This window comes from Gossypium hirsutum, chromosome A10 (genome assembly GCF_007990345.1).
Source record: "Gossypium hirsutum isolate 1008001.06 chromosome A10, Gossypium_hirsutum_v2.1, whole genome shotgun sequence".
NCBI classification, from domain to species: domain Eukaryota; kingdom Viridiplantae; phylum Streptophyta; class Magnoliopsida; order Malvales; family Malvaceae; genus Gossypium; species Gossypium hirsutum.
In genome coordinates, this window is record NC_053433.1 from 95,893,639 (window position 1) to 95,907,959 (window position 14,321).

Genomic DNA, 14,321 nt, shown 5'->3' on the forward strand with positions numbered 1-14,321 from the left:
AAATCAAGCGATCTTCTCCGCTATTCTCGTACCACAAACTACTTTTAGTGTGGGCTTAAACCAATTGAACTGAAACACAGAATTAGAAAAAGTTTTCTCTATTTTGTTTAGGGTGAAAACAAAAATTATCTCTTCTTAATAGAAACCAGTAGAATTTTTATTCTAGAAAAATATATTTGATAGGTTAAAATAAATTCTCTCAATTTTTCGACAGATTAACAATCTCTTCAAGTTGTTTTCATAGCACTACTAGTCATCTATTTATAAGAAGAAAAGGTAGAAAACCCTTGTTGAGTTGTAGTGGTTTATTTCAAATAGAAAAATAACTTCCTACTTAGAGTAGGAGTGGGGTGGACATACCCCTAGTATTTTTAATAGGGTTGCTGCCCCCTTCATGTTATATAAGGAGTTTTGGGCCTCCCTCACATCGGGTGCACTTACGAATACTTCTTAAGTCTTTTGGCCTAATACTCTGTAATGTGATCCAACTCGATTCTATTTTTCTATTTTCAAAAAAAAACTTTAATATTCTATATTAAACAATTTTCTTAACCTTATTTTACCCCCAATGAAATTTTGACGATTTTACCCTAGAAACTTTTTTTGACGATTTTACCCCTAATAAAATTTTGATAAAATATGTTCAATATTTCATAACTCAACATGCTCACTGTTGAATGGTTTATTTTTATTTTCGGGTTTCAAAACATTTCAAAAACATAAACTCGTTCTTCCTATCATTTTAAGTAATCCATATAGAATTGCAAATGGGTCATTTCCATTTCCATTTTTGGAAATCTACATTCATTTCCAAATGATTCCACTTTTCTATTTCGAAAAAAACCATAATCATTCCTGATTTTTTTTCATTTCTCTTTTCCTTTTCATTATGTTCATTTCTATTCAAACTCGCAATTCATTTCTAGTATCAACGAGCCAACGGAGGGACTAATTGGACATATGTAATTAGGGCTTAAATGATTTATAATTAATTTTCAACTTTTCGCCTATTAATTGTAAACTCATATAGTCACGAAGTCATTCCATTATAGTATTGTGACTGAGCTCTCCCTAACGACATACCATTACGAAAGCAATTACTCATTGCTCATCCAATGACTTTGTCTTAAGTGTTTTACCCTCATAATATATCCTTGATCTATTTGGGATAATATCAGTTCTCCCAATATGATCCTATTTTATATCATGGTAACCATTACATCTTCCTTCATGAAAAGTCAATTACTATTAATAGTAATTAATTCATTCATCACAATGACGAAAGACTCATGGTAATGTTTACTTTTCATCAACCATGTAATGCCAATGAGAGGATATCATTTACCCATGTCTCGAGCCATGAATTTCACTATTGTGAATAACGCTACATACTGTAGAAGTCGTACACCCAACACACCAGTTTTCAGTTCATTATCTATTTGAACTCAAGCTTTTACTTATATCAAATTGTACGAGTCACGCATTTATAATCTACCATCCGCTCAGGATTTAGGTATGTCACACTATGAACATAACAAGCGAATAAATACATAAATAGATTCAGGATCTATTTTACTTGGTCCAGTCCGATATAGTGTCTGTTACAAACAAACCCTACACACTAATAGGCTAATAAACAACAAAATTATCGAACTAACCCCTTAAACCCTATTTGAATTGAAACCCTAACTGGTCCCTTTAGTTTTTAGGCTTTTTCAACCTAAATTTATAATTATTGGGGGGGTTCAATTAAAATTTGGGTAAACTACCAAAATAGTCACTTTTGTTTATCTCAGGTTACATTTTAGTCACTTATGTTTGAAATGTTACATTTTAGTCACGTTATCATGTTATAGCATTTTAGTCACTGAGCATTAATTGTCGTTAATGGTGTAATGGTAAGCTAACGTGGCACATTAAATCATCATTTCAAATGAAAATTTTAGATTAAATTATACAATTAGTTCTTATTTTTTTTATTTTTGAGTAATTTAAAAAAATTTTATGTTAAAAGAGATGTAGAAAGGAGGCAAATAGCGGCAGAAATAGAAAAAAATGAAAAATAAAGCAAATTAAAAGAACATAAAAGAAAAAAAATAAATTGCTCAAAATGAAAAAAAATAAGAAGCAATTGTATAATTTTAACCTAAATTTTTTGTTTAAAATGATGATTTAACATGTCACATCAATTTACTGTTACACCATTAACAAAAATTAATTGTTTAGTGACTAAAATATTAAAACACGTTAACATAAGTAACTAAAACGTAACATTTCAAGCATAAATGACTAAAATATAACATGAGGAAAATAAAAATAGCTATTTTAATAATTTACCTTTAAAATTTTAAATGCCTTGTTTATTTGGTTTGGGGTTGAAAATCCCAAAAACAACATCGTTTTATTTTTAGCCCCCAAACATTTTTTTATTAAAAAATTACATAATACCACATCAAACTCCGTTATTAAGGAAACAAATGGGTGACCAAAATAATAAATTATTGCAACAGTAGTGACCAAAACAATAAATTATTCTAATAGTAGTGATCAAATTTAAAGTTTTTTTATATGAATAACTAAAATAAAAGCGTCCAAAATGTTGGATGGTAATTTACCCAAAAATCAAATGTCATTCAGCAATTCATTAACCCTGAGCTTAAAATGCGCTCTCTATATATAAACATGGAAGAAAATTAACCACCAAAGAAAAACAAGTCTTAAGAGTGATATTCATGATATCAGCGATGTTCAGTTCAGTTCAGCCCTTTTGTATGGTCCGGTCCGTCTTTGGAAAGTGGGTGAAAAAGAATATCCGACACCTATAAGGAAGAACACTCGAGCAAGATTAACCCAGAAATACAAGGAAACCACATTACCAAAAGAACCATATCATTAGATAAAAACTTCCCTTTCAGATTCATAGATCAATTGGTGGTGGTGTTAATATCACAACTTCCCCAAAATGACAATCGTTGTATCTGCGAACGGACAGAGTCCACGATCCCTAGAGGGACTGCTTTGCTGTTTGTTATCACATCATTTGTGTCCGCCTCAATATCATTATCTTTCCAGAACTTGATGATATGTAAACTCTCTTCCACTGTTGATCTTTGGACAACAATTTTTGAAGCATATCCCTTCTTCATCATCTGTCGGCATATCTGTGACGGATTATTTGCCGTAAGAGTGACCATGTACAACCAACCCCGTTTCGACAAAAGCTTCTCTGCAACAGGCAAAATCTTATCGATCACACTTCGACCATTCTCTCCTCCTGCCCAAGCTGAGGCAATCCCTTCACGACCCACTTCATCTTCAGGTGTTGGCACATAAGGTGGATTAACAACAAGAAGATCAACTGAACCAGCCAGACGATTCTCTAACCCAGACGCAATGTCAGTATTTATCAATTCTGCATAAACTCCGTGCGCTTCCATTGTTTCCTGAGTCACTTTAATAGCATGATGATTGATATCGGTGGCAATAAACTGAGCCCCATTAGCTTCCTCCCCAAGCATAAGCATTAAAGAAGTGATAACATAACCACTTCCGCAACCCACTTCCATACATAACATCGGTTTGAGTTCCAACAAGTTGTTCCGATCGGATAAAAGGGCATCAACTAATGCGAATGAATCATCGCAGGGCTCATAAACCTCAGGATGAGAACTCACAAGACGAATCTGGGCAATTTTATAAGACATCTCAAAGGAATTCCCTGGCATAACAATGAACACCAATATCATATTTAAATCATGAAAACAACCAACATCAAACTTTTGATATCCAAAAACTTGAAAGCAAATCGACACAGACAAATCGAAAAGGCAACTGGACCAGCTAGTTGGTAACAAATTCACATTGAAACAGTAATTTATGGAGAAATGGGGTATAGCAGAGGCTGCTTTTTCTTGAAAGTTTTTCTCACATTTTCATCCATTTTTAAAACTAAACTTGGGAGATAAAAGTTATTGCAGTATTTCCCTTTAAATTTTTCCTTAATTAGATTTTTCCTCAAACGATTTTCCTTTTAACCAAACAATAAAGAGAATAAATTCCATGGATTTCAATTTCTTTTCCCCTAAAACTTTCATGAACAAAACATACCCTAAAAAGATTTCCTTCGTTCGATTATTGGAATTACCATTACCTTCCAATTAAATTGAGTGAAACAATTACAACATGACAAATAGAACAAGTAACCCAATTCAAGAAAGATAGAAACTCCATAAGAGAAACAACAAAATTTTCTGATCATACAAATGTAAGTCTCAACTAAAGAACTGTTTTAAAAAGTTGTAACAAGTGAGAAATGGAGAGAAGAAAACAAACCTAGGATTCACTGACCCGAGGAGATCAAACAGCTAAAACTTCGATCGAAAAAGAACAAAAAAATGGAGAAAGAAAATTTCAGGGACAAGAAAAGAGAAATAAAATGAGAGAAAATAGGCTTAACAATGTCGGCCCAAGTAACCCAGATTTTTAAGGGTAAAAACACTGTACGGGCCCTATACTGCAGCACCAAGTTCATTTTGGTTCCTGTAATTTTAAAATAACAAAAAAGTCCAATGGAGCAATATAGTGTAACCGTATAATTTTATGAGATAAACGATGATATTTTTAATTAAAGGGTAAATTTTATTAGTATTCATTCAATTATATTGTTTTTTGTCATTTAACTATAAAAAGATATAAAATAATCACTTAATTATTTAATCTTTTTTATCTCATAACTATCTTAGATTTTTTCATATTTTCATTTTTACCTTAGTCAATTGGTAATAAAAAAAATAAAATTAAATAGTATTTTCTGTATTTTGTATTTTTATATTATTTTTTATAGGTTAATATACAAAAAAAACCTTAAATTATCACAATTTGATTAATAAGTTCTTACATTATTTTTCGTAGTTAAATAAACCCTCAATATTATGATTTTTATCCGTAAAAGCCATTGATTTTAATAGTAAATTAATTCTTGTTTTGAATTTCAAGCTTTTAATCCGTTACTGATACAATAGAAATTTCATACAATTTTAACATTGACATAAAATTTAAAAGAGTAATCAAAATTTTCACTTTTAAGAAATTTTAAAATATTATTTTATTTTATTTAATAAACTATTCTCATCAAAGTCATACTAACATAAAATATAAATTGATTTTAAAATTCAAAATATTTGTACTTTAATATTAAAATCAAAGACTTTCATGAGTAAAAATTATAAGGTAGAAACTTATTTAATTACAAAAATAGCATAAAAATATGTTTAAATAAGGTATAATAGTTTAAGGATTTTTTTTAATATATTAGTTTTTTTTATATGTTTAAAGCATTACTATAAATTTATACAAGTTAACTATTTTATTATGACATATTCATTTATTCATATTTTATTTTTTATAAGAAATTTATGCATATTTCTATTGCAGGCCAATTTTAGCCTACCATAAATTAAACCCATTTACAACAAGAAAAAAACCAAAACTCATCTAAATTAACCCACACTTAGGCCCACATTTAACCCTAGCCCTAACCAAAAAAAAAATCAAGAAACCCTAGCCACTTAGCCACTTTTCCACTTGCCCCAATTTCCTCCCATTTTTTATATCTATTGTGTGCCACTTGCTCCTCCACTTGCTCCATCTTGCAAAAAAAGAAAAGATAGCAAATAAAAAAAAAGTTGTAACAAGGCTATAAAAGCCATCATAAAACCAAATGTAGTAGGGGTTTTTTGAGGAGTTTTTTTTTTTAGAAGTTTTTTTTTTTGAATAAGTTTTTTGGGGGGGAGAAAGTTATTGTAAAGGATTTTTTAGAGGTTTTTTTAGAGTAATCAAGGAGAAGAGCTATTGTAAAGGCTAGTTTTTGGATAGGCTAGTTTTTTTTTTTTGAGATTAATCAAATATCAAAGCAAAAGAGGTTTCTTTGTCTATTCTCGTTTTAATTTCTTTGTTTGCTTATTGTTTTCCTTTCAGATTTATTTTGTTTCTTTTATATGAAAGTAAAAATAAAAGGACGAAGCTTTCCCATTTTTACCGAAAAAGTTTTTTTGAGGTCCGGCTGCCGTGTATGGTGGCACCGACAGCGGTTCGGTGACCGGACGGTGGCCGGCCTTGTGGCCGGAAATCACCCACTCTCTCCCTCTCTCTTTTTTTTGTTATTATTATATTTCTTAATATCATATTATATATATTCTTTTAATATATTAGGTATATTCTAAATTCTATATTACGTGTGTATATATATATATTATACTATTTTATGTATATATCTTTAATACTATATTATTTATATTTTTTTTCTACATGTTATCTTATGTATATATTTTAATTATATTATGTATGTATTTTGTACACTATATTATGTACATTTTTTTTAATATTATCACGTATATATTTTTTATATATGTACATATTTATGTAGTATTATTAATAGTATTATTTTTAAACATCATTATTATTTCTAATATATATATTATGTACACTTTTTTATTTCTATTTTATTTTTTTTTTGTCAATATTAATTATTATTATTCTAATATTTTGCTATTTTGCTATTTTATATTTTATATACTTTATTTTCACATCACTATTCACATTTTTTACAATAATATTCTTAGATTTTTTTTTACTATCATTTTAGAAACTTTTTACATTTTAATTTTAAGAATAAGGCAATGTACCGATTTTAACATTAAGTCATTGATTTCATCGCTATGTTGGGTGAAGTTAGTCAGCTCGTGTTAAAAACGGGATATCCTTCTAAAAAACCAAAAACTTACAACTTCTCATTTCCTTCAATCGGATCACACTTAAATGTCAAATTGAATTCGTATTTTTGAAAATCAAGACAACTCGTGTTTAATAAGATACCAATTTTGGGCGTCGCGAGGGTGCTAATACCTTCCTCGCGCGTAACCGACTCTCGAACCCAACGTTACTCTGGCTTTTGACGTAGACCTAAATTCAGCCTTCATTTTTGTGCAAGAATAAGTTTTCTTTTCTAAAAAAGGATGATTTATTAGGTGTCCGGTCACACCTAGAAAAAAAGATCGGTGGCAACTCTTTTTTTTTAATAAAATCGAAAGTCGGTTTTTAAATTTTCAAATAATCGCCTTAATTAGCGACCAAAAGCGAAATTTTTTCGTCGCTACAGCTGGCGGCTCCGCTGGGGACGTTAGTTTTTGAGAGTCGAGTCACTTAAACGCGTGTTGTCAAAATTTTCAAAATTCCTTGTTCGAATTAATATTTAGTCGTGATCCCAAAATTGGGTTTTCGAAGTGTTGGATATATTCTCCCAACTTGTTTTATCCGATTGTTATTCAGCTTTAAATTTTTATGGTTTTAGTTTTGGTCTAGTTTTTTAAATAAAACGTAAAGGTTTGTAAGTTTCTCCCACACACCGTGCACTTGCATTTTGCATAACATGAGCTCTCTACCCGGGCCTCGTCCATTTAAGTGAAAGTAAACGCTACGCCTTCGTGAGTTAACTCGTCCCTCCGTACAGGCTAGTGAATACTTTCGGGTTACATATGACTTATGCTTTCGTGAGTTAACTTGTCCCTCCGCATATGCATAAGTAAATGTAATCCCTCGAATTGATCTCGTAAGCCTATGATGGGCTATGACCGAGGCTCTGTACTAATCTTAGTAGATGACAGTACAGACGATTCGAGTACCCATCTAGAACCAAAACCGCATATAGTGAACCATACGAGCCATCCAACTAGAGCCGTGCCAAACCTCCGTCCGTTTACTAGTCACCGAAATAAGTACACGGGAAAAACACATCTTACCTTCTGTTTCTTTTACATTTACGTTTTCTATGCAAGGGAATCGAGTCCATTGGACCAAGTAGCTTAATTTATTAGATTGTCCACAGTTTTTCTCTGTTCATATGTGTTGTGCTAACCAAGTTTGTTTGTTTTTATTCTTATTTTACATCATGCATTATAGGCATCATATTAGGAAGGTGTTGACTAGAGATCGGTTGCCAAAAAACGAGTTTCTAATGGAAGAGTCAATTATACAAACAACCGAGAGGAATGCTGCAGTTCGAAAGTGGTCTCTAAAGACTCAGAAAGAAAGAGGGGATAGTCTAGTGGAGGGATGTATTGCCAATTTGCCTGAGCACGTAGCTGTGAATGTTCGCCAGAATAACCTTGAAGATTTGGTTCGGGTTTGGAATTAGTGGGACTTGGACACTAGGGGTATCTTCACTGAAAGATATGGGGACATAGCCAACTTGATTACTGTCAACGTAGACGAACGATTGATCCAAGCCATGGTCAGATTTTGGGATCCGGCCTACCAATGTTTTACTTTCCATCAGGAAGACATGACCCCGACTATAGAAGAGTACGCTGCTTTGCTTCGTGTCGAAAACGTACAACCCTATAAGGTATATGTGAAAGAACCTAAGCCAATGACCTTCAAGAAAAAGTTAGTGAGATTGACAGACATGACTGGCGCGTGAGCCGAAAAACAGATAAAGAAGAAGAATGAAACCATTTGCATTCCATGGTCCTCCCTACGAGACTTGGTTCTGAACCATCCCGATATGTTGAAAAGGGTAAATCTATTCGCTCTGGTCATTTACGGTTTGATCATCTTTCCGAAGGTCCTTGGACACATAGAAGTTGCGGTGGTAGATTTCTTCGAAAGATTAAAACAAGGAATCAACCCCGTCCCAACTATCCTGGCCGAAACCTTCAGAGCACAAAGTAGCTGTAGGAAGAAAGGGGAAGGTCGTTTTATCGGATGTGCGCTGTTACTCAATGTTTGGATTCTGAGCCATTTCTGGAAAGTAAAGTGCACACCGTTCCATATGTTCTCTAAAATATTCTCCCCGTTAGAAGCTTATCTTAAGAAAGAATGGCCGAAGGAGGTCACCGAACAACACTAGGTCTCAGTCTTTCAGAATATTCGCGCTGATGACGTGACTTGGAGAGCCCCGTGGATACACCCGTCAATTCTGCTATATAAGGTTGGAGATCAAGATTGGGTGCCACTACTCGGGTTATGGGGAGGAGTTGGATATGCTCCGTTAATGGTCCAAAGGCAATTTTCTTCACGATAATTCGTACCGCCACCGGAGGATTAGCACAATCAGAGTTTGCTTTTGCGGGTAAAGGATATATGAAGAGGGTCCGAGATACTGCAAAGTCTTGGAAGAGAATTCATCACATGGAATTGGCTCTATATGCTGATACCCTCACCCAAGATTACGACATATGGAGAAAGCAACGGGTGAACAGCCAGTAAATCTCGTCGACAAATTACACCATCCAGAATCCTTTCTCGGCAGAAGTGACATCCGAGCTAGAAATAGCAAGACAGGAATTTGAGAAAAATGTTGCGGGACATTAGTATTCTTCAAGAAGAAAATTACCAGTTGAAGATCGACATCCAGATCGAAAGGTCTAAAACCGAGAAAGTACAAAAAGAAGTTGAAGTCGTAAGAAATAACTGAAGGGACCTTCATCTGGAAAATAAAAAGTTAAGAGTCACTATCAAGAATAGTGGGTTGGGTAAGTCGTCAACAGAGTGGAAAGAAGAATTAAACAATGCTAAAGGCAGGATGAAATTTTGGAAAAAGAGGGTAGAGAATGAGGAGGAAAAATCTGTGCGGGTTATGATAGAATTGAGAAAGAAAAGTGCTGAATACGAAGCTATGTCTACCAAATGGACAACCAGTCAATCTAAACGTCAAAGCTTAAGAGAAAGAGTACGAGATCTAGAAGATGCGTTGCGAGCTCGTTAGCAACAATTGGATACTCTCTTAAAAGCTTTGGAAGAAAAGAATGATCAGTATGATAGAGACACTCACGCTTATAAAACGGACCTTCAAGAAAGAGAAATGTAGCTTGGCATTTTTATCAACAAAATCCGTCAAGCGGCTGTGCACATGGTACAACTATCAGATGAAGCAGAGGATCTCAGTTGCCAATTCCCGCCGAGCCAACAATCAAGCATATCGGAGTTCTTAGAGCGAGTAAAGAAATATAGCGATATAGCTAGGAAGTTTGTGTAATGGCCGAATCAAAAATGGCGAAATGTTTTGTAATGAACTCTTTTGATGAATGAAATGCCTAATAGGGACTATCTCGAGATCAACACCAATTTCTCACATTTCTTTCATGACTGACATTCATTCAATATTTATTCATTCATTCATTGCATATACATATCCCATAATCATTCACTAAGGTTAGAATCATATAATTCGCAGTTGCAACACTTCAAATCTAGAACCACGCTATTCGTATAAAACGCGTCGACAAGCTAGAGCAATGGAGGTTAAGTTCAATGAAAGAATCGAAAGGATGGAAAGAATCCAGAGGGAATTACAAGAACAACTGGCTAAGTCACAGCAAAAAACGAGGGATTTGATAGTAAGATCTCGAGAGGAATCACTTGAACAGAAGGATCAAATGGCTAGAATGATGGAGATGATGTCGGTTTTGGTCAAAGGAAAAGGACCCATGTAGAACCCCGATAGTATGGAACCTCAATCAAGAATTAATCATAACCAGGATCCACTCTATCCCCCAGGATTCACTCCACCGCATGCCCACGTAGCACAAAGAGGGTATACTCAAGGGGAATCCACAGGCTTGGAACAAAGACCTATGCCATTTGCTCATCTAGGGCAAGGAACATTTATGTCAAATCCCGGAGCAACCCCTGCCAATCCTGTAGTTCCAGATTTAGATGATCCGGCCGAAATAGCCAAGTTGAAAATAGATGATCACGAGGCTCAAGAGAGGTATAGGAGCTTGGAGGAAAGACTTAAGGCAATAGAAGGTACTGAAGTTTTCTCTGCACTAGGTGCTAAAGAACTCAGTTTGGTACCTAACCTAATCCTGCCTCTGAAGTTCAAGGTGCCTGATTTCGAAAAGTACGATGGGACAAGATGTCCAAAAGCACATCTTGTCATGTTTTGCCGAAAAATGACAGGTTACGTGAACGAAGATAAGCTACTTGTACATTATTTTCAAGATAGTCTAGTAGGATCGGCTCTTCGATAGTACAACCAGCTCAGTAAGGAAATGATCCGATCTTGGAAAGACTTGGCGTTGGTATTCTGTGAGTAGTACAAGCATGTATCAGATATGGTGCCTGATCGGATGACTTTACAAATGATGGAGAAAAAGCCGTCAGAAACTTTTAGACAGTATGCGCAGAGATGGAGGGACGTCTCAGCCCAAGTGGAACCCCCACTGACGAAAACGGAGATAACCATCCTTTTTATCAACACCTTAAAGATGTCGTTTTATGACAAACTAGTGGGAAGCGCCACGAAGGACTTCACGGATATTGTAATATCCGGTGAGCTTATAGAGAACGCCGTCAAGAGCGGTAAAATGGAAGGTCAAGAAAGTTCAAGAAGGGTAGCGCCCATGAAGAAGAAAGAACCAGAAGCCCACATGGTGGGAATGGGAAGCCGTTATACCCCTAATCCGTATCCAAACCAACCCCGACCTTGAAATTATCCACCTCCGAATTTCTATTATCCTCCTCAAACCCCTTACTACCAAACACCGCCTCCTTACTCTTCTTACCATGTTTACGCCACAAGTAACCCGAGACCAACTGCCACATTCCCACAAAATACAATACCCGCCCAAGGTCAACCCAAAAACAAGCAGAGGCTAGCAAAACCCAATTCTGAGAGACCACAATTTACCCCTATTCCTGTGTCATATGGGGAACTGTACCCAAAAATTTTGGAGAAGCAATTGATATCCCCGCATTATATGGCACCCTTGAGGCCCCCATACCCGAAATGGTACGACCCAAACGCTAGTTATGCATACCATGCAGGAAACCAGGGACATTCCACGAAAAATTGCCTAGCCTTTAAGAGGAGAGTTCAAAGACTAATTGATGCGGGTATCCTACGATTCGATAGTGCCAGTAATGCAACTGGGAACCCGTTCCCTAACTATACTGAAGGGAATGTGAGCACAGTGGGGAAAGAAGATGAATGGCAAGTCAAAAGATGTGTATCAGAAATAAGGACGCCTCTGCAGAAAATCTGGGAGGCACTGGTTAAGAATGGATTACTCTGTCGCCCCGACGATAGTCTCAGAAAAGAATGTCAGGTTTTTTGTGATTTTTATGGAATTGTAGGGCACAACATCCAATCATGTAAGGAATTTAAAAAGTTACTGCAAGACCGGATAGATAATAAGGAGATTGAGATCATTAATGAAGGAGAGGCCAATGAGAGAGAAGTATGTGCCTCTGACAATCAATCATCAGGTTTTCCGTATAGCGCTGATCGACCATTCGTAATTTATTACGATGTAAGGAAGGAACCGCTGAAACCAAAAATGATAATTGAAGTACCATCTCCTTTCCCCTACAAGGATAATAAAGCAGTACCATGAAAATACGACGTCAATATAGTCACACCTGAAGACGAAAAATCCAAAGCTGTAACTGGAAACGTTGGAGAAGTAGGTCATTTCACTCGCAGTGGGAGATGTTATTCGAAAGAAGTCGAACCAGTGAAGAAGAATAGTGGTTTGAAACAAAAAGGAAAGGCACCAATGTATGAGGCTGAAACTAAGCACGAAACTCCGCCCGAGCAACAAAAAACTAAAGAGCCGGTGGATGAGGAAGAAGTACGGGAATTCTTAAAGTTTATCAAACATAGTGAGTATAATGTGGTGGAACAATTGAGCAAGCAGCCAGCACGAGTCTCGGTATTGTCTCTACTATTAAATTCAGAACCCCACCGGAACGCCTTGTTAAAGGTGTTGAATCAAGCTTACGTGGCAAACAATATATCCGTTGAGAAGCTTGACAGATGGGTGAATAATTTAAACGCGGATAATTTCATTTCTTTTAGTAATGATGAAATACCGCCCAATAGTAGAGGCTCTATAAAAGCATTGCATATCACAACTTGCTGCAGGGGTTACATAATACCAAATGTGCTTATCAACAATGGATCGGCACTCAACGTCATGCCTTTGGCCACACTTTCCAGGATTCCGATGGATTTGTCCTACCTAAGGCCTTCCCATTCCACAATAAAGGCATTCGATGGAACAAGACAAGAGGTCACAGGAAAATCGAGATCCCTCTAGAAGTGGGTCCCTACATATACGATGTCGAGTTCCAAGTCATTGACATTACACCATCATATAACTGCCTTTTAGGAAGACCCTAGATCCATTCCACTGGAGCGGTCCCATTATCCCTCCATCAAAAGGTGAAATTTATCATGGATGGCTGTTTGGTCACTGTTGAGGGAGAAGAAGACATTGTAGCATCTATTTCCACCGACGCACCATACATTGAAGTAAGTAAAGATGCTATAAAATGCTCTTTCCAATCCCTTGAGTTTGTGAATGCCACATTTGTCGCTGAGGAAAACAATATTCCCGACCCAAAACTGTCGAGAAATACCAGGATGGGTATCAAGTTGACTATAGGAAGGGGAGCTCAAGCGAGAAGAGGTTTAGGGAGATATCTGCAAGGAATAGTTAGGGCTCTAAGGCTAGTACACCATAAGGCCCGATACGGTTTAGGTTTTCAGCCAAACATGCGTCAAAGAAGAAGGCAGTGGAAGAAAGATCAGGAAAAAAAGATCGCGAGAACCTTAGGTCGAGAACCAGAATGGGAGCCTATGGAATTCCCTTTTTTGTCAAGAACATTTACGTCTGCGGGAATGATATACCCAGGGCAGGATAATGCACAAGGCACAATGTTAATGATCGAAAAGGGTTTTCAGAATATCAGTATAAATGTCATTGACAAAGAAGCTAACGCAAGTAAAGACGTCCCAAGGATACGCCCTTGTCCCCTGGGTTTCAAGTTGAACAATTGGACTGCCGAAGACCTTCTTGTAGTTTATAAGTCTTCAAAGTAATGCTCAAACATTAACCCTCTATTGTGTCCTGGAATATAATAGAATTCTTTTGTAAGAGCTTGCATTCGCTCTTTATCATTTAAATGAATATTAATGAAGATGTATTTTGTCATGATCTTTCACACTGTCAGTAATTTCATAATCATTTTTTCATTACATAGCCAATCCTTACATTTGCCTCATGCCATGCCATAATATTTCGTTTGTTGGTTCCAATACTTGGATGCCCCTCTATAGTTTCATTTTCCATTCAACTTTCAGGTGCTTAGATGTCAACAGCATGAACAAACCCGTTACGAGTCCTGAAATCGATTTTGAGAAGGCTGTTTGTTTAGGAGAATTCAAAGCCGAAGAAAATGCTGAAGACTATGTCTCGTCTCCTGACTTGCTAAGAATGGTGGAACAAGAGGATAAATAGATTTTGCCTCATCAAGAA

At 35.8% G+C, this 14,321-nt stretch overlaps 1 protein-coding gene across 1 annotated transcript; it reads right to left on the reverse strand.

The window, feature by feature from the left end:
* Window positions 1-2,544: 2,544 nt before the first annotated feature.
* LOC107896676 (methyltransferase N6AMT1) lies at window positions 2,545-4,549 on the reverse strand. The gene is made up of 2 exons (XM_016821903.2): window positions 4,333-4,549; window positions 2,545-3,718 (listed from the first exon to the last, which is right to left on the reverse strand). Exon 2 carries the CDS (start codon window positions 3,702-3,704, stop codon window positions 2,925-2,927), a length of 780 nt encoding a protein of 259 aa, XP_016677392.1. The 5' UTR covers window positions 3,705-3,718; window positions 4,333-4,549; the 3' UTR covers window positions 2,545-2,924.
* Window positions 4,550-14,321: the final 9,772 nt, after the last annotated feature.